At 41.2% G+C, this 19,129-nt stretch overlaps 3 protein-coding genes across 5 annotated transcripts in view; all 3 read left to right on the forward strand.

Annotated features, from left to right (window-relative positions):
• Window positions 1-19,129, forward strand: part of LOC311050845 (disintegrin and metalloproteinase domain-containing protein 10-like) — a 162,024-nt gene that overhangs the window by 78,342 nt on the left and 64,553 nt on the right. For all 3 annotated transcript variants that reach the window (XM_084065015.1, XM_084065016.1, XM_084065017.1), the window contains exon 4: window positions 10,901-11,059. In XM_084065015.1, coding sequence (XP_083921141.1) covers window positions 10,901-11,059 — 159 coding nt within the window. The remainder of the gene's footprint in view (window positions 1-10,900; window positions 11,060-19,129) is intronic.
• Window positions 13,855-14,802, forward strand: LOC311050932 (large ribosomal subunit protein uL10-like; the record flags this gene model as incomplete). The annotated part of the gene is made up of 1 exon (XM_084065201.1): window positions 13,855-14,802. The coding sequence occupies one exon, from the start codon at window positions 13,855-13,857 to the stop codon at window positions 14,800-14,802; it is 948 nt and encodes a 315-aa protein (XP_083921327.1).
• LOC311050937 (large ribosomal subunit protein uL5-like) lies at window positions 15,840-16,376 on the forward strand (the record flags this gene model as incomplete). Its single annotated transcript, XM_084065212.1, has 1 exon — window positions 15,840-16,376. One exon carries the CDS (start codon window positions 15,840-15,842, stop codon window positions 16,374-16,376), a length of 537 nt encoding a protein of 178 aa, XP_083921338.1.

The raw sequence follows: 19,129 nt of genomic DNA on the forward strand, positions 1-19,129 counted from the left end.
AGGAAGGCTCATAGCCGAAACGCGTAAGCGTTCACTTTATTGGTGTGCCAATAAAAAAGTGTAAATGTGAGTAATTTGTCCTCCATTTAATTGACATTTTTGGATGTGCTACCTTTTTGGAATTTATTTAAAATTCCTTTTTTTGATGTTTTGTTTTGTTTGACGATTATTTTTAAAGGACATGGTTGACATTGTGACGTTTGTTACGTGATGATGATGTCATTACTTAGATTACCCAATGATGTTACTCCAACTGCGCGTGGAAGGAACACGTTATTCCAACCAGTTCCCTTCCCCTCCATCAGGCGCCCCGGCTGTCATGGGGGAGGCGGTATAGCGACCAGGATTACTACATGTTTTTGTGAGGGTATTAACTACCCTGGGAGACACGGGGAGAACAGGCTCAGTATCATTTAAATGCGGAAGTAGAGCTGGGTGAGCAACTTCATTCGTTCAGTGCCAATGCCAAACGTGTCCATTTTTTCCAAAGCCCAGAGTGCCAATAACACGTCCATACAGTGTTTTCAGTGTTTACGCTAGATGGCGCTGTTTGCCAACCTATGAGCCACCATTTCACTCTCAGGGACACGGAGAAACAGGAGATCACGTCATCGCAAAATCTCCGTCACCGTGCACTTCCTTGTTATTCGATTTGGGAAAACGTCCTCCCTAGTTTTCCCCCTGTATTTATTTATGTGGCACTGAATGAGTTAACATATAACTTAAAAAGGCTGTATCTCGCTTCCTAAGCACTTTTTTTTTTACTTTGAAAAAATAAAAATCATAATGGCCAGAAATAGATAATAATAATTTGTGCACTCAATGAGTTAATGTTGATTTTTAAATATAAAGTATTTAAATATGTGTTATTTGTCATATCTGCCCTGTGCAACTTTTGGTTTACGAAAGCTAAAAGCCAAACAGAAATGTCATTTTTGATTCATAATGTTCCATTAATTTTCAACGACAGAAACGCAATTGAATTGTTAATCGCAATTATTTGTGTGATAATTAATCGTCAACATAAATTTGTAATCGTGACAGCCCTAACTTATAGGTGAACTGTTTAGGAATTGCAAGGCATTGGCCAGTTTAGATTAGGCTCGTCTCTGAACCAGGGGGTTCTCAAACGTTTTCTTGTCAAGGTCCCCACACACTGATATGTCTTGGTTTCATACAGACAAGAAGACATGCAGTGTTTGTCAGTGACAGTGACATGCTCACTGACAGTTGGCTCATGTTGACATTTATCAGAAGGTGAAAGAATTATCACCTTCGTCTCTCCACTGCATCCCGGGGAGGGTGTCTGTCTGTCTGTCTTGTCTGTTCTGTTCCAAACGGACGTATTTATTTAACCCATTAAAGGGATATTTCACTTTCAAAAAAACATTTGGTCATTTTATCGTCTACTCAGGCCTTTGTGAGCCCCCCAGACAGTTTTTAAGTTGTTCGATTCAGTATTAAGACATTTGATATTCATTTTATCAGATTTTAACCATGTTAGATTCATCAAAAACACCCGTCCTTGATTCTGGTGACTCACCCTGCCCCCTTAATACGCGAGGGGGCCGTGTTTTAAAAAAACATTTTTTCATTTATTTTAAATATTTTTTTTGGAAAATTTAAAAAAATAAAATACAATAAAAAAATAAAATAAAATAAATGAAAAACATAATCGGAAAAACACGGCCCCCTCACGCATTAGGAGGGCAGGGTGAGTCACCAGAACCAAGGACAGGTGTTTTCGAAGAATCTAACTTGGTTAAAATGGAGTTTGAAGTTACAATGGGTTTGTATAGGAAGGGGGCGTGTCTGATAAAATGAATATCAAATATATAAATACTGAATCGAGCAACTTAAAAACTGTCTGGGGGGCTCACAAAGGCCTGAGTAGATCTCGGTGACGCACTATGAGCTTGTAGATCTGCTATTTTTGAATAGCCAAATAAATCTAAAGTGACACAGATGCGTTCCAGGTCTTAATGTAAAGGGAGTTGAAATGGGCTTCATACCCATTCAACTAATTAAACATTTCTAGATTGTGTGTGCGTGTGTGTGTGCGCGCGTTTGTGTGTGCGTGCATCCATATGTGAGTGTGAGTGTGTGTACATACTGTACATGAATGTGTGTGTGTGTGTGTGTGTGTGTGTGTGTGTGTGTGTGTGTGTGTGTGTGTGTGTGTGTGTGTGTGTGTGTGTGTGTGTGTGTGTGTGTGTGTGTGTGTGTGTGTGTGTGTACATATGTGAGTGAGTGAGTTGACATACGTGAGTGAGTAAGTGTGTGTGCATACATGAGGGAGTGAGTGTGTGTGTGTGTGTGTACATACATGAGTGAGTGAGTGTGTACATACGTGAGTGAGTAAGTGTGTGTGCATACATGAGTGAGTGAGTGTGTGTGTGTGTACATACATGAGTGAGTGAGTGTGTGTACATACGTGAGCGAGTAAGTGTGTGTGTGCATACGTGAATGAGTGAGTGAGTGTGTGTATATTCGTGAGTAAGTGTGTGTGCATACATGAGTGAGTGAGTGCGTGAGAGATGGTGTGTTTGGGTGCAGTATTTATCACATGTCACCCTGACATGCACCCTTCCCTTTCTCATCCCTTTCCTCCTCCCTCTCCTTGCCCCTCCCCCTTCCTGGATCACTTCCTGTCTCCGACAGAGGTCAGATAAACAGGAAATGAAATAAGCCCATTGTTTATTAGCAGTGACCTGTGTGCTCGTGTTAACACATTGGCTATATATATATATATATATATATATATTTTTTTTTTTTAGATTTGACCCCAAGGAGATATGATTTTTCGAAGATTTAGACTCCCATCCTTTTTTACTTAAAACTTAAAAATTCTGTATCTCGGCTCCTGAGTACTTTTATTTTTTCATTGAAAAAGTCTGGCAGTCTACTGTAGAAAATAAATAAATAATTCTGGCAGCCAATGTGTTAAGCTCTGGGATCCCTTTGGACACATCTTCATCCCCCTTACAGTGCTACTTAGCATGGACATTTACAATGTTTAACATGTCCTATTACAATTGAATCCATGAAGACGGGGAACGCATCAGTCATTTTAGATTTTAACCACTTTAAAAAGAATAATGGATAGCTGCGGCCCCAGTTTCATATACAGTATGTGTTACTAGTGTGTGCCAGCTACTGTACAGATAACCTCATGCTCCCGCCTGTGAAAAGGGACTTATTGAAACATGACAACGCTAGCAAAATACTCCGCCTGTGACATTTATTAACTAATCATCTGGCTGGCTGAACCACAGGTGTGCGTCATGTGTAATTAATTGAGCAATAAAGCAAGCTGCAAAGGGGGCTTTCTAGCACTGAAGAGAATCAAATAACCTTTCACTCTAAAGAAAAGACGAATGGTCACTGCTATACGTTTTATCCTCATTGGATGACGCCGAGGGCAGCGACATGTCGGTTGCTGGGCAGAAACCTTTTATGTCTGAAATGATTACTTTTACCTGCGTTCCCAATTGTTCCCAATTTTTCTGGCCGGCCCGAGTCCTGGCCCGAACAATTATCATAATTTTAGGCCCAAAAACCCGAAAAGGTGTCATAATGTGCTTAACTGAGCAGATTGGACCTTCCGTTCCAGAGATAATGGCCACATTTTTGATTGAGGTTTGGCCATTGTCACCCATTTTTCTTTAATAACACGGGCTAGGAAGGTCAGACGGCGACAAGCTAGATACCTGAGTAAAGTTCACTTTAAAGCTGCATCCAACACATCCACCGCCATTTCCGTCGGCCTTACCGTTACGCCGCTAGGGGCATTTGAAATTTCTTTTTGGGGGGTAATATATATTTTTTCCTTTTTTCACGGAACCCGAGGCTCGGCCCGGCCCGGCCCGACTAATTAGCATAGATTTTGGGCCCCCGGCCCGAAAACGTCGGGTTAGGTAGGGTTGGTTTCGGGCAGAATTGTAGAACTCTATGTAGTATGACAACGTTACGTAGGGCATTTATTTACAAAAAAAACCTAAAACATAAAAGGTTGAAATATGGAGATACAAGGTTTCCGCCTGACAACAGCAATGTATTTACCCCTTATTATCCCTTGTTTAATGCACTCTTCAACCTTGGGATATTTGCAGAAGAGGAATATGGAAGCTAAGTGCTGTCGTTTTCCACCGGGAGAATAAGAACAGCTGCTTGGATCTGTGTGGAGGAAAAAAAAAACACGTTGCTGTCGGGCAGAGACCTCTTATCTCCAAATTTAAAACTTTTTGTGTTTTTTCTTAACCCATTAAGACCTGGAACTGTGTCATTTTTAGATTTGAGCTAAAAAGCATTATTTTACACTTTGGGCTATTCAAAAATAGCAGATATACAAGCTCATAGCGCGGCACCGAGTGCCGCGCTATGAGCTTGTATATCTGCTATTTTTGAAAATTCGTGAAAATGTGTGCAAATCTTTGAATATATATATTTTTAAAGCGAACATTTTTAACTCAAATCTTTGCTTCTGGGGGGTCCCTGGAACAAAATATTTTGATGGGGGTCCGCGGCCAAATACATATAATTTTGGGGGTCCTTGACATGAAAAAGATTGAGCACCACTGATATAGAAACATACGTTTTTCAGAACACTGTTGAGATTTAGGAGACATGTAGAATCGGCTTCAGGTCTCAATGGGTTAAATTAACGCCCTACTTGATCATACTGCAGCGTCACACAAACGCTTGAAAAGTAGCAGTTCGAGCTTGCATATCTGCTACTAATGCAGTTTTTTTTTACTTCCCGAAAAGTAACAGTTTCGGAGATATGAGGTTTTTCCTCCCGACGGAGACGGAATGCATCTGCTGTTGGTGTTGTTCGCTCGCTTATCTCTGTGGTGGAATGGAACAGAACGCCTCCTAGCAGACTGAACTGGGCCGTTTTGCCTCTGGGAAAAAAAAAGAACACCACCCAAAAACCTCTAAGATAGCCAGTGCAGGCAGGCTGGAGGCTCGGCTGGTTGGACTCGGGCCATAGTGGTCCCTCAGGAGAAGATGCACGAGACAAGAGACCGAAGCGTTTCTTCCTTCTGGAGGAGGAGATAAAAGCAGTTTCCTGTGGCTTCTTCTAATCCATTAGGACCGGGGAACGCTTCTGTGTCATTTTGAGATTTCTTTGGCTATTAAAGCTTTTTTTTTTTTTTTTTTCGTGGAAAATTCGTGCAAATCTTTGAATATATATATATACAGTATATATGTTCTAAAGCAAACATTTTTTTTTTAAACTCAATTTTTATTGGAACAAAACATTTTCAAAAGACAGATACACATACTTGAAATAAAAAACAAACAGAAAAACAGTACTAAAACACAAGCAAATAAAATAAAAATAACACTAAAAAGAAAAAAGAAAAAAATACACACAAAAAAAAGGCTGCATTCTACAATTGTTAGTTATTTCTGTTACATATTGGTTATACAATGTCCATGGGCTGAAAAAGTAAAGACCATTTTCCCAGTATTTGTGTGATTTGTCCTCTTGTAGTCTAAGTGTGAATGTTAGTTTTTCCATAGAATATATTTCCCTTATTATGTCCATCCAGTTGTCTTTGGTTGGGGGATCCTGTTGATACCAGCGACGCGTGATCGCTTTCTTGCTTGCTGCTAGAAAGATTTTGATTAGATATTTGTCCTGTGTCAAGAAATCTTCAGGAATATTTCCCAACAACATCAAGGTACAGGTCTGAGGTATCTCAAAACCAAGAACAGTCTCTATGGTGGCGTGAATATCTCGCCAATATTTTTGAATTTTGGGACATTTCCAGAATATGTGAGCGTGACCCGCTTCCATGTGGCCACACTGTCTCCAGCATGGTTAAAGCAAACATTTTTAACTCCGATCCGTGCTTCTGGGGGTCCCTGGAACAACATATTATGAGATATGGGGGTCCGTGGCCAAATACATAACATTTTGGGTGCCCTTGACATGGAAAAGTGGGAGCACCGCTGATATCGCGACATACTGTTTGGATTTAGAAAACATTTCTAGATAATGTATTTGGCCGCGGACCCCCATCTCAAAATATTTTGTTCCAGGGACCTCCCCCCCACGAAGCAAAGATTTGAGTTACAAATGTTTGCTTTAAAATATATATATATATATATATATATATAAGATTTGAACACATTTTCAAGATTTTTCAAAAATAGCAGATCTACAAGCTCATAGCGCGGCCGCGCTATGAGCTTGTAGATCTGCTATTTTTGAATAGCCCCAAGAAATCTTAAAATGACACAGATGCGTTCCCGGATTGAATGGATTAACCAGGACTGGGAAGCCACTTTCCTCGTATATACGTCACTTCATTCTCTGATCTTCCTTTTTTCTTTTCTTTTTTGGAGTAGTTTGTCATCTATGCAAATTATCCCCATAGCCCTACTTTGTGAGTTTTTCCCCTGAATTGCCTTCTCCTGGATAAACACTTGCTCTTGTTGGGGGAGAAATGAAACCTGCAGCTTACTAAAAACACATTGTTTTGACGTTCCAGGATTTCCATTCTTCTGGCTGTGCCACCGATAAATCTTATGTGGGGAGACTATCCTTTTATGTGTCTTCCAAGGTCCTGTCTCGTTTTGGAGCTTGTTATAGCTTCCCTGGAATTGCACGCCACAGAAATTTAATTGTCGTGTAGAAATCGTGTAAATGATCCGATTATGATAATCATTCCTCGATCACAACAGTACCTTGTTCATGAGTCCGGCTGCAACTATCCATTATTTAATTACCGGTTATTCTATTGATTAGTATTTGGATTAATCAAATAATCGAGAAATAGTTTTATTTTTTATTTATTTTTATTCAAAAACAAAAATAAAATAGATTATCATTTTTTTTTAAATAATCAATTACATGTATTTAATTAAAATGTATATCATTGCTGTCGGGCATGAACCTCTTATCTCCTTATTCTAACTTTTTGTGTTTCTCTGCTACTTTTGCTAAATTTTTGAATTATGAATCCTGAAAGTACCAGTTTTGGACATATTGGTTTCCAACCGACAGAGATAATATAGATTAACTGCTGCATCCCTACCCTAATCATGTCTTAACCCATTTAGACTGGGAAATTCATGTTAATGTAAGTTAGAGTCTGAAAATTAAGGCTCGGCCCGAACCCGAGTATTACCGTCATGTTAGGCCCAAAAGCCTGAAAAAACAAGGGAAAAAAAAAGGAAAACAAATAAATATGATTTTTTATTTTTTTTATATTTAAAAAAAAAAATATTATTCTGTTCTGAATGTGTATTTATCTATTAAGAAGATGGCGCTGACGGCGCTGACTGACGTTAACTTACACTGTGCTGATTTAAATTAAGTTAAATCCTTGTCTTGCTCACGGACACACCTCTCTGCAATGCAATGAATCGTCTGCATTTCTCTGCCTCTCTCGACCGAGTGTCTGTCTCCTCTCCCCCCCTTACTGTCTGAGACCGACTCGAGACTGTTGTTAACCTATTAGCTTAAGTTTACACGTGTTGGGTGAAAAATATTATAATACTGAACTAAACGCGGGTGGATAACATTTTATTGTGGAAATCAGAGAGCACTGTTTCCGCCACTTGTGTAACTTAACACAGCGCGCCGGCATAGAGCACGCCGGTCAGTTATCTTAACTCACAAAAACACATCGAACATCCTGTTAAACCTTCAAATTAAAACCATCTGACGACGTAAACAACGACACATGTGTAGTGTACTGCGTGTATGCACGTTCTCGCGCGTGGCTATATGGAAAGCTCGCTCCTGGTTTCTTCAATTGATTTCTGAACGAACCTGACCACTGAATGTACCGCTATTGTTGAAGGCTGGTGTAGACCGACTTTATTTGCCGTGGGTTTTTGTACTGGAGTCGCAGAAATGATCACTTTCTGTTTCTTTTTCCTCGGTAGGTTTCACTGTTTTAAAATACTTGCTTAAATATGCACACTTTGCAGCTGTTGCACAGATATCTCTTGTATCCTCTCTCTCATTATGTTTTTGAGCTCCTAATTATTTTGTTTCCCCAAATTCGACTTGTAAACAAGCGGTGAATGAAATCACAGAACGCTCGTCCCAAAACGCACTCGCCCCAGGTCTAATCCGGCGGCCTCTGTCCGCTAAATGAATGGGGGTGAGTGTGTTTTGGGATCGTTTTTTTTTTACTCTCTCTCGCTCTGCTGCTTGAGCCCTGAGCAGCACAGTGCAAGTTAACGCCAGCCAGTCAGCGCCGTCAGCACAGAATTTCAAAATATGTTATTAAAAAAAAGAAGAAGAAAAAACATTCGGGTAGAATAGGCTCTATGCACAGCAGCCATATTATCGCTTCCTTCACAGGTGTTACCAGTGATACTAATGAAGGCTCTGTTCCATTTAATGTAGCACAGTAGTTCCCAGATTTCCACGACCCCCATAACTCTGAGAGTGTATTTGGTTCCATTTGTACACTCTCAGAGTTACACACCCGTAAAGGGCCATTTGGGAGTGTTTCCAGTGAGCCAACATGCACAATATCAGCACCCTGACTCCATCTGACCAGAATGGAACAGAGCCTTCATTAGTATCATTGATAACACCTGTGAATGTCTTACATTATGGCTGCTGTGCATAGGGCCTATTTGAGAACTCTAATGTAAGTCAATGGGGCTCAATCAGGCTGAAACGTTGCCCAAATATGGAGTCATATAGGCCTATCTCATGAATATATCATAGACAGCAGTTCTCTGTTATTCCCATTTGAGTCCCTGGATCCACATGATTTGATTGTGTTTTAATGTAATACTTTTATGTAATACGTTTAATGTTTTGAATCAAACCTAATATTTAGAGGAAGCTTTGTGGTAGAGTTTGTGTTACTATTCATCTTTACTGAAAGACATTTAATATTTACCACAAATATCTCCCAGAAATATCAGTTATCTGTCTCCTCCATTATTAATAAGCAATATTAAACCCTGAAATTAAATAAAATGCTGTGTGCGTGCCTGCGTGCGTGTGTGCATTGTTAAATTCTTAAAAAGATTAAAGAGAATTTAAGCATTTAAAAAGAACATAAATCTTCAGAAGAGAACGTTTTCCTAACATTTTCAATATTTTTCAAACAATGTGCATAAATTAAATGAAATAAAATGCCTTATTTATGTGTGTGTGTGTGTGTGTGTGTGTGTGTGTGTGTGTGTGCGCGCACGTGGGTGTGCGTGCACGTGGGTGTGCGTGCACGTGGGTGTGCGTGCGTGCGTCGAGCCTACAGTATGTTAAATGCTTAAAAAGCATGTTCTTTTTAAGCATTTAAAAAGAACACAAATATTCAGAGGAGAAGATTTATGTAAAATATTCAAAATGATTAAATATTTTTCAAAAGATGTGCACAAACTAACATAAATCTTCTCTTCCCGGGGGTCCCCTGGCATGAAACCGTTTCAGATGAAGGGGTCCACGGCCTACTACATACACATTTGGGGATTCCTTGACATGAAAAAGTTTGAGAACTTCTGCTATGAAGAATATTTTTTTTAACTCTTTCACTGCCAGACTTATTTCTGGCTTCGTGCACCCACTGCCAGCGATGTTTCGATTTTCTTACCTTTTGAAGTAGTCACAGAATATTTATCTCCAGTATGATCGATCCCCTGATAGTCCTTGAGCCAGACAAGATTTCATTATAGAAAGAGTGGGCAAAACCATACCTATATTAAATTGTTCATAGGTTCAATACGAGTAAATAAATATATGATAACCTCTCCACAGGAGTAGCTTTTCATGGTTATCACACATTTTGTTATTTTCCCCATATGTACATGACAGGTGAAAAAATGACAACATTTTAAAAAGAGTTATCATAATGAAACTTCCTGAGTTGATTACTTACATGAAGACAATGATTTATCGTATTACAAGTTTTCTGAAATTGTATATTTAAATATGCAAATTAGGCATTTAGTCCATGAGCCAGAGCCCCAAAATTGAGCCAGATATTGAATATTCCCTCGTTAAAAACCTTTGACTCCGACATCTTAACAAAATGAAATAAGTATGTTGACTCTGGCTTTGTCCAATGTTCCAATGTTGATTCAGGAAAGTTATGCAAATGTGGGCATATTTTCCTAATGCCTAATTTGCATATTTAAATATACGATTTCAGAAAACTTGTAATATGATAAATCATTGTCTTCATGTAAGTAATCAACTCAGGAAGTTTCATTATGATAACTCTTTTTTAAATGTTGTAATTTTTTAACCTGTCATGTACGTATGGGGAAAATAACAAAATGTGTGATAACCATGAAAAAGCTACTCCTGTGGAAAGGTTATCATATATTTATTTACTCGTATTGACCCTATGAACAATTTAATATAGGTTTGGTTTTGCCCACTCTTTCGATAATCATTGCTCAATTTTGGGGCTCTGGCTCATGGACTATGATGGTTGCTAATCACAGAGGGTTTCACTGTGCTTACGCCAAAAAAGAAAAAAATGTCATTGCAAACTTCCGTTTGCTTTTATACGCCTTTGAAAATAGTATGTCTCGGACAAAAATACATAGTAAAAAAAAATGTACACAGGAGCCGAGATACAGGATTTTATAGGTGATATAAGTTAACCAAGAAGTGAATGGAGCAGCAAATCTTCGGATCACGATATCTTGGGTTCTGTGTATTTTTAAATTACGTTTTTTACGTCAGTGGCAGTATTGGTAATCGGAAAAAATATATATGTTTTTTACGTCAGTGGCAGTGAACGATTTTAACCCATTAATACCTGGAACGCATCTGTGTCACTTTAGATTTCTTTGGCTATTTTTGAAAAATCGTGAAAATATTTTTAATATATTTTTTTCCGAATTTTTTAGACGTGACCTCAGGTCTTAATGGGTAAACTAATCTCCTCTTCATGTGTGTTTTGTTCAGGTGAAAAGGGCACCCTCACCCACGGGTCTGTGCTCGACGGGCGCTTTGAGGGCTTCATCCAGACTCATCAAGGCACGTACTACGTCGAGCCGTCTGAGCGCTACTTCAAAGAGAGGAGCGTGCCGTATCACTCTGTCATCTATCACGAGGAAGACATCAGTGAGTTACCATCTTCTCCTTTTGAATTATTAAGATGTGTGGAAAGTAACTTTAGTACATTTACTTAAGTGCTGTACTTGAAGCAGCACTGTGTAGTTTGCACTTTGCAGTGGTGGAAAGTAACTAAGTACATTTACTTAAGTACTGTACTTTTATTTTGAGATATTTGTACTTGACTCAAGTCAAGTACAAATATCTCAAAATAAAAGGCCATTTGAAAATACATTTGCAATGACAACAACCAAAAAATACTGTGGGGACATTCTGCACAATGACTACTTTTACTTTTGCTACTGTGAGTATATTTTGATGCCCATACTTTTGTGCTTTTACTCAAGTAAAACTTTGAATACAGGGCTTTTACTTGTAAACAGAGTATATCGATACTTTTACTTTAGTAAAGAATCTGAGTTATTCTTCCAATACTGTCACAAGGTTGCATTTTTGCTATTAATCATACATTTCACCAATTAAGAATTGACTTCTAGTAGATAAAGGTGGGACATGTTAGCTGTTGCTTTCAGCTGCATTTCAGGGTGTTAATTAGTGACTCATCCACACTCGCTACGTCGGCATTTCTCTGATATGTGCACGCTTTCACATGCACATACATGAGCACATGTTGTGTGTGCACACACACACACACACACACACACACACACACACACACACACACACACACACACACACACACATGCCCATGTGTCTGTGTTGCAACACTAATCGCTGAAGAAGAATGCTGCACTAAAAGTGTTTAGGATAAAAAGGCAGATGATCAGGCAGATTAATGGAGGGATAGAGTATATACATGTAGATGAGAGGTGGTGATAGATATTTACTTAAGTACAATTTTGAGGTATTTGTACTTTACTTGAGTATTTCCAATTTCCAATACTTCTACTCCACTACATCTCAGAGGCAAATATTGTACTTTTACTCCACTACAATGATTTGAAAACTTTAGTTACTAGTTACTTTTCAGATATAAATTATTATATTATGAAACATAAATTAACCAACCTTTAGCCCTATTTTATACATAGGCTATTTGAAAATAGCCGATCGACAAGCTCACGTGTCGCATCGCGACGCGTTGTGTGTTGTAGATCTGCTATTTTCAAATATTTGAGTGCTTTTACTTTTGGTACTTTAAGTACATTTTGATGGCAATACTTTTGTACTTTTACTCAAGTAAATTTTGAATTCCGGACTTTTACTTGTAACAGAGTCTTTCTTCATTGCAGTATTGATACTTTTACTTAAGTAAAACATTTGAGTACTTTTTTCCACCACTGGTGGAACCCGACGTTGAGAAATCAATGAATTAAAAGGCTAATCAGTGGACAGGACAAACGGGGACTGACAAGCTTTTACCGACCGGGGTCTTCTAAGGGGATCCTGGCTTTGAGTTCTGAGCCAGGGACAACAGCTAGTCAATAAAACAGAACACGCTCCTAGGTGTGGGCAGGGTGACAATTTGGCTATAGTTGAGAAATGCATAATCGAGGGTGAGATGGCAAGGATCCCATACCTTTTTAATGTTAGTTTTTTCATTGATCAATAGCTTTTTGATCTTTTCCATTTTCTCCCCAATTTAAAGGGGCTACACCATGAATTTAAAAAAAATATATTATATATAAATATTGCCCCCTAATACGTTTTAAACAGGTTGTAAGCCTAAAAAACATCCAGATATGTTTTCTCACAATCTGACTGTCTGTCATTCCAAGCTTTTTCAGCTGCAATACCAAAACGTCCTATTGAGCAGGGGGGAGCTACTGAGCAATTCTGTCTGGCCATCGTCAATGCAAAATCTGTGCAAGTGACATCACTTGCACAGCCATTCTGAAATGGCCTGTTCAGACACGCCCATTCAGGAAATCCATGAAATGAGCATGAATGACTGAATGTTAAAAAAATATATTTTTTTGGGTACAAGAGACACTGGGGAGCTCAAAAAATACTAAAAACCTAAAAAAAATGAAATTCATGGTGTAGCCCCTTTAAGTCATTAAATTCCCCCATGTACACTATATGTCGTCTCTGTCGGGTGGAAACCTCATATCCAGAACTGTTCCTTTTTCAGTATTCAAAGTCAGAAGCGTTAAAAGTAGCAGATCGACAAGCTCGAAACGCGTCGCTTCGCGCCGCGTTTCGAGCTTGTAGATCTGCTACTTTTGGATGCTTTTGTGTGACGCTGCAGTATGATCAAGTAGGGACGTTAAATGTACGAAAAATCACAAAAAGTTAGAATATGGAGAATATGGAGGTTTCTGCCCGACACCAACGATATATAGTCCCTGTCACTGCCAACCCCTACTGTTGGTCTTGGGGGGGGGAGGGAGGGTGCAATGCCAGTTTATTTGTATAGCAGCCGCTGGTCTCGCTGACTGTGATACACAGGTCATTGGCGGCTGCTTCCAGTCACCTGACAGTGACGAGTTTCACCTGGAGGGCGCAATGCATGCACATAGCCAATTGTGTTGGTTGGAGCGTTCCCGTGTGTGTGTGTGTGTGTGTGTGCGTGTGCGTGTGTGCGTGCGTGTTTGTGAATGTTACCATAGTAGGCGGGCTCTACACCGAATTGTTTGGAACAGAAACCAGGCTTTCTTTTCCAAATATAGAATAGCCTGTATTTGAAAGTCCGACTACTATTACGTCATCAATGACATAGGCACAAAAAGGGTATATATGAACCGACGTACCGGGTCACTTAGTCGAGAGCAATCGCAACCGTGAGTGAACAACCTTGTCTTTAAACCGTCTTTAAAAGCAATCCGTGAAGCACTGCAAAGATGCCCAGGGAAGACAGACGCACGTGGAAGGCCACCTATTTTAAGAAGTTCATCGACCTGCTCACCGAACACCCAAAATGCTTCATCGTGGGTTGCGACAACGTGGGTTCCAGGCAAATTCAAACGATCCGTAGGTCTCTGCGCGACAAGGCCGTGGTGCTGATGGGCAAAAACACCATCATGCGCAAAGCCATCAAAGACGGGAACAACTCCGCGTGGGGAATGCTGCTGCCACTCATCCGAGGCAACGTGGGCTTCGTCTTCACCAAGGAGGACCTGACCGAAGTCAGGGACATGCTCTTGGAGAACAAAGTGCCGGCTAACGCCCGCGCCGGAGCCGTCGCCCCGTGCGACGTGACCGTGCCGGCCCAGAACACCGGCCTGGGCCCCGAGAAGACCAACTTCTTCCAGGCTTTGGGAATCACCACCAAGATCTCCCGAGGGACCATCGAGATCACGAGCGACGTGGGTCTGATCAAGACCGGGAGCAGGGTGGGCGCCAGCGAGGCCACGCTGCTCAACATGCTGAACATCTCGCCCTTCTCGTACGGCCTGGACATCCAGTGGGTGTGCGACAACGGCACCGTCTACGGCCCCGAGGTGCTGGACATCACCGACGAGGCTCTGCTAGACAGCTACCTGGAGAGCGTGAGGAACGTGGCGTCCGTTTGTCTGGAGATCAACTACCCTACCCTGGCCTCCGGCAGCTTCTCGTACAGAAACGTCTACAAGAATATCCTCTCTGTGGCTCTGGAGACGGATTACTCCTACCCCCTGGCAGATGAGCTTAAAGCATACCTGGCTGACCCGACCAGCCGGGTCTTTGCGGCTGCAGCTCCGGATGCAGCGCCTGAAACTGCTGCTGCTGTTGTTGCCTCCCAGGAGGAGGTGAAGGACGATTCCGAGGGGTCTGATGATGATGACGGCATGTTCGGCCTGTTCGACTAACTTCATGTGTTTTTTTGATTGGTTGAATACTTTATTAGTCAGCACAAGGTACAGTAAGACATTAAGGCTAAAAGGATAACACAAAAAAGTCCATGGGGACTTGTTTCCATCGTGGTCCTATATATTCAATTAATCAACAAAGCAAACAAAATGTACCCAAAAATCCATATCATCAACAAATACACTATATGTACAAGAAAGATGGGAGAATCACATCTATCTCCCCTTTTGGTTGAAGTTAAACTATGGTAGTGGTTTGACTGGCCGCTTAGCAGCACGACTGGCTGCTGGGTGTGTTATTGTATGTTTGTATTTGTGAAGTAAATAAAAACCATGCTAGAAAATGTGCTCCTCGGAGCACAGGTCTCCGCCAGTCTTACCTATTTATATTACATATTGTGATGTCACGTGAAGCTTGACCAATGTTAGGTGTTCACAGACCATGTGCCCATGTATGGAGCTGGACGGACACACACACGGACGGACAAAGTGAAAACATACTCTCCACGGAGACAATAAGGCACAGATCTGAGCAATAACTACTTTTAAATCCTCCCAAACTCCTGGCCTAGTCAGAGGGCCGTAGTCAACCAGACGCATGAGTAGTTGCGCCTGGTTGGATTTCTGAACAGGTTTCCTGACAAGTGTTTTTTTCAGGTCATTTTTGAACGAAACCAGTGTTACACATCATTTAATCATCCATTAAAGTTTAATAATGGATGGTGTCAGTGCATTTACGAAGGATCGGAGGACGCCATAATGGGAAATGAGCCTGAACAGAAGATGTGTGACAGGCGGAGGGTGACGTCACAGCCGATGGTGTGGTATTGATGTCACCCGATGATGCTTTTTTTTTTTTTTTATATAAATAAATACTGTAACAGTCAAGGAAACCATTAGATGCGTAGAAAAGCTATCGAAGGGAATCAATCCCCAGCTGTTTGGAGTCATCCAGGTACCACTAAAGTTGCCTTGTAAAAGGAAAACAGCAGAAACCCTGTTAAACAGACCAATAAAGCCTCCTTCAGTGATCAAACATGGCGGACCACCGGGGCGAGAAGGAGAGCCCCATGAAAGAGCTTCGCGTTCAAAAGCTCTGCCTGAACATCTGCGCGGGGGAGAGCGGCGACCGGCTGACCCGCGCCGCCAAGGTGCTGGAGCAGCTCACGGGACAGATCCCCGTCTTCTCCAAGGCCCGCTACACCGTGCGCTCCTTCGGCATCCGCCGGAACGAGAAGATCGCCGTCCACTGCACCGTCCGCGGCGCCAAGGCCGAGGAGGTCCTGGAGAAAGGACTCAAGGTGCTCGAGTACGAGCTGAGGAAGCACAACTTCTCCGACACGGGGAACTTGGGCTTCGGCATCCAGGAGCACATCGACCTGGGCATCAAGTACGACCCCGGCATCGGCATCTACGGACTGGACTTCCACGTGGTCCTGGGTCGACCCGGTTTCAGCGTCGTCGACAAGAAGCAGAAGGGAGGCCGAATAGGTTCCGAGCACCGTATCGGCAAGGAGGAGTCTATAGGCTGGTTCCAGCGGAAATATGATGGCGTCATCCTTCCTGGCAAGTAAAAAAAAAATAAATGTACTTAACACATTGTGTGCCAAAAACTGTCCGGACCGTTTTTGAGAATCCAAACAAAAAAAAAAAATGTACTTAACACATTGTGTGCCGAAAACGGTGCGGACCGTTTTTGACCCAATTTTGTTTTTGTATGTGGGGCCCACGTGGGGCGCTAAAACGAAACTTTGGGATCATCCAAGGAGTTTTTGAGAAGGAGAGGCCGGATGTGGATCCATGTCGAAAATCCCTCCGGTTGGCCTTTCCAATGTTAACTTCCTTGACTAAAAGCTTAATATCTCCATTTCTTTTTAACGTGGAGGAAGCGAGCCGTTTTCGATAGGCGGTCACTCTGCAATGGAGGATCGCGTTAGAAATATTATTGTTCCAGGCGTTAGTCGGGACCCTCCGCCGTCTCGCACGCACGCTCTGTTTACATGCACTTCCGCGTCGGGGCTTCTACAGCATGAAACGTATCAACGTAAGTGGATGGAAGATATGCAGGCACTGAACGTATAATATTTTAATAAACCTCTGGCACCCGATGTGTGAAGTACCAAAAGTATTACTAAAATGTTTGAAAATAGCAGATCTACAGGCTCACAACGCGTCGCGATGCGACTCGTTGTGAGCCTGTAGATGTATAGAATAGGGCTAAAGTGGTTAATGTATGTTTCATAATATCATAATCTGAAAAGTAACTAGTAAAAATAATTGTAGTGGAGTAAAAGTACAATATTTGCCTCTGAGATGTAGTGGAGAAGAAGTAAAAGTATTGGAAAAAGGAAATACTCAAGTACAAATACCTCAAAATTGTACTTAAAATGAATGTTCTTAACTATGACTGCCAGATCATCAATAGTGTAATAGTGAAGCACTGCTGCCAGCAAAGACAGCCATTTTACTGTACCTTTGAAAAATCATGGAATATTATCCGTGTCCGCCATCCTCACGGAGATCGGCTCATCATTACACGCACGGGGTCGTCGTAGTAGAGAAAGAAAAGAAAAATTATTTAATACTACTCTGCCTGGTTCGAGCTTTGAAAACCACGTGTCAAACGGAGCCGCCATGTTGTAGTTAGAGCGGTTTATGTTAAGACCTGAGGCGATTCTAAAAAAAAAAAACAGTTTTTTTTTAAAAGAATCTCGAAAAAAAAAATCACGATTTTTCAAAAATAGCAGATATACAAGCTCACAGCGCAGCACTCGGTGCCGCGCTGTGAGCTTGTATATCTGCTATTTTTGAATAGCCAAAGATATCTAAAGTGACACGGATGCGTTCCAGGTCTTAATGTTTTAACCATGTTTTATACTTTGGCTATTCAAAAATAGCAGATCTACAAGCTCAGAGCGTGGCACTTGCCGTGCTATGAGCTTGTAGATCTATTTTTTGAAAAATCGTTAAAAACTTGTGCAAACCGTTGAATATGTATGTTTTTGTTCAACTCAAATCTTTGCTTCTGGGGGTCCCTGGAACAAAAATATTTTGAGATGGGGGTCCGCGGCCATTAAAATACAATATAATTTTGGGGGTCCTTGACATGAAAAAGTTTGAGAACCACTGCTCTACAGAGAGAAAGATGAGAAATGCAGTATTTATGCACAAATCTCCCATGTGTGCCTATATGTGTGTGTCTTTCGCGTATCTCGAGAACCGCCCGACTGGTCGACTCCAAACTCGGTGGGTGTATCACCATGGACCAGAGGGGGTCCCTGGCACAAAACATTTTCAGATGAGGGTCCGTGGCCAAATATATACTAATTTGGGCGTCCTTGGCACGAAAAAGTTTGAGAACCACTGCTCTAATTGAACAAGCTGATACTGATTCCTAATCCCAGATGACATCATCCTATGCTTTGATGACGACGCTGGTAGCAAACCAGACGGATGAAGGAATTATTGAACAAAATGAAAAAGACAAGCACACATTTCTGACTCGTGGCTCCCCCCCCCCCCCCTCCCCTCTCTCTCCCATTTCCCAAAGGCCTTTTTTTGATTAGCATTTGAATGAGAGGCCATTCACCGCTTAGGAACAATGAGAGCTCTCTGTGTACATGTTGAAAACACATTGTCAGAGCATGGCTCCGCTCAGTCCCCTGACCAATATCACGGGACCATTCTCTCTCTGAGGCCCTTTTTTTTAAAAAACACTTTCTTGCAAGAGTTTCCCAAACTTAGGCCCACGGTCCCATTTTGGGGCCACAGACCAACCGGTTCTATGGGTCGCAATATGCAGGTTTTTTTTTTTTTTCTCTTTCTTTTTTTTCTACAACCCCCACAAGTCAGTCGGCCTCATATATAGGCATATAGGCATTTCAAGCTTGTAGATCTGCTACTTTTGATGCTTTTGTGTGACGTATGTATGTATGATCAAGTAGGGTGCTAACCCATTGAGACCTGGAACTGTGTCATTTTTAGATTTGAGCTAAAAAGCATTATTTTACACTTTGGGCTATTCAAAAATAGCAGATCTACAAGCTCATAGCGCGGCACCGAGTGCCGCGCTACGAGCTTGTAGATCTGCTATTTTTGAAAAATCGTGAAAATGTGTGCAAATCTTTGAATATATATATATTTTTAAAGCGAACATTTTGAACTCAAATCTTTGCTTCTGGGAGTCCCTGGAACAAAATATTTTGATGGGGGTCTGCGGCCAAATACATATCATTTTGACATGAAAAAGATTGAGCACCACTGATATAGAAACATACGTTTTTCAGAATACTGTTGAGATTTAGGAGACATGTAGAATCGGCTTCAA

This window comes from Gymnoscopelus microlampas, assembly GCF_963454915.1.
Source record: "Gymnoscopelus microlampas genome assembly, chromosome: 1".
NCBI classification, from domain to species: Eukaryota; Metazoa; Chordata; class Actinopteri; order Myctophiformes; family Myctophidae; genus Gymnoscopelus; species Gymnoscopelus microlampas.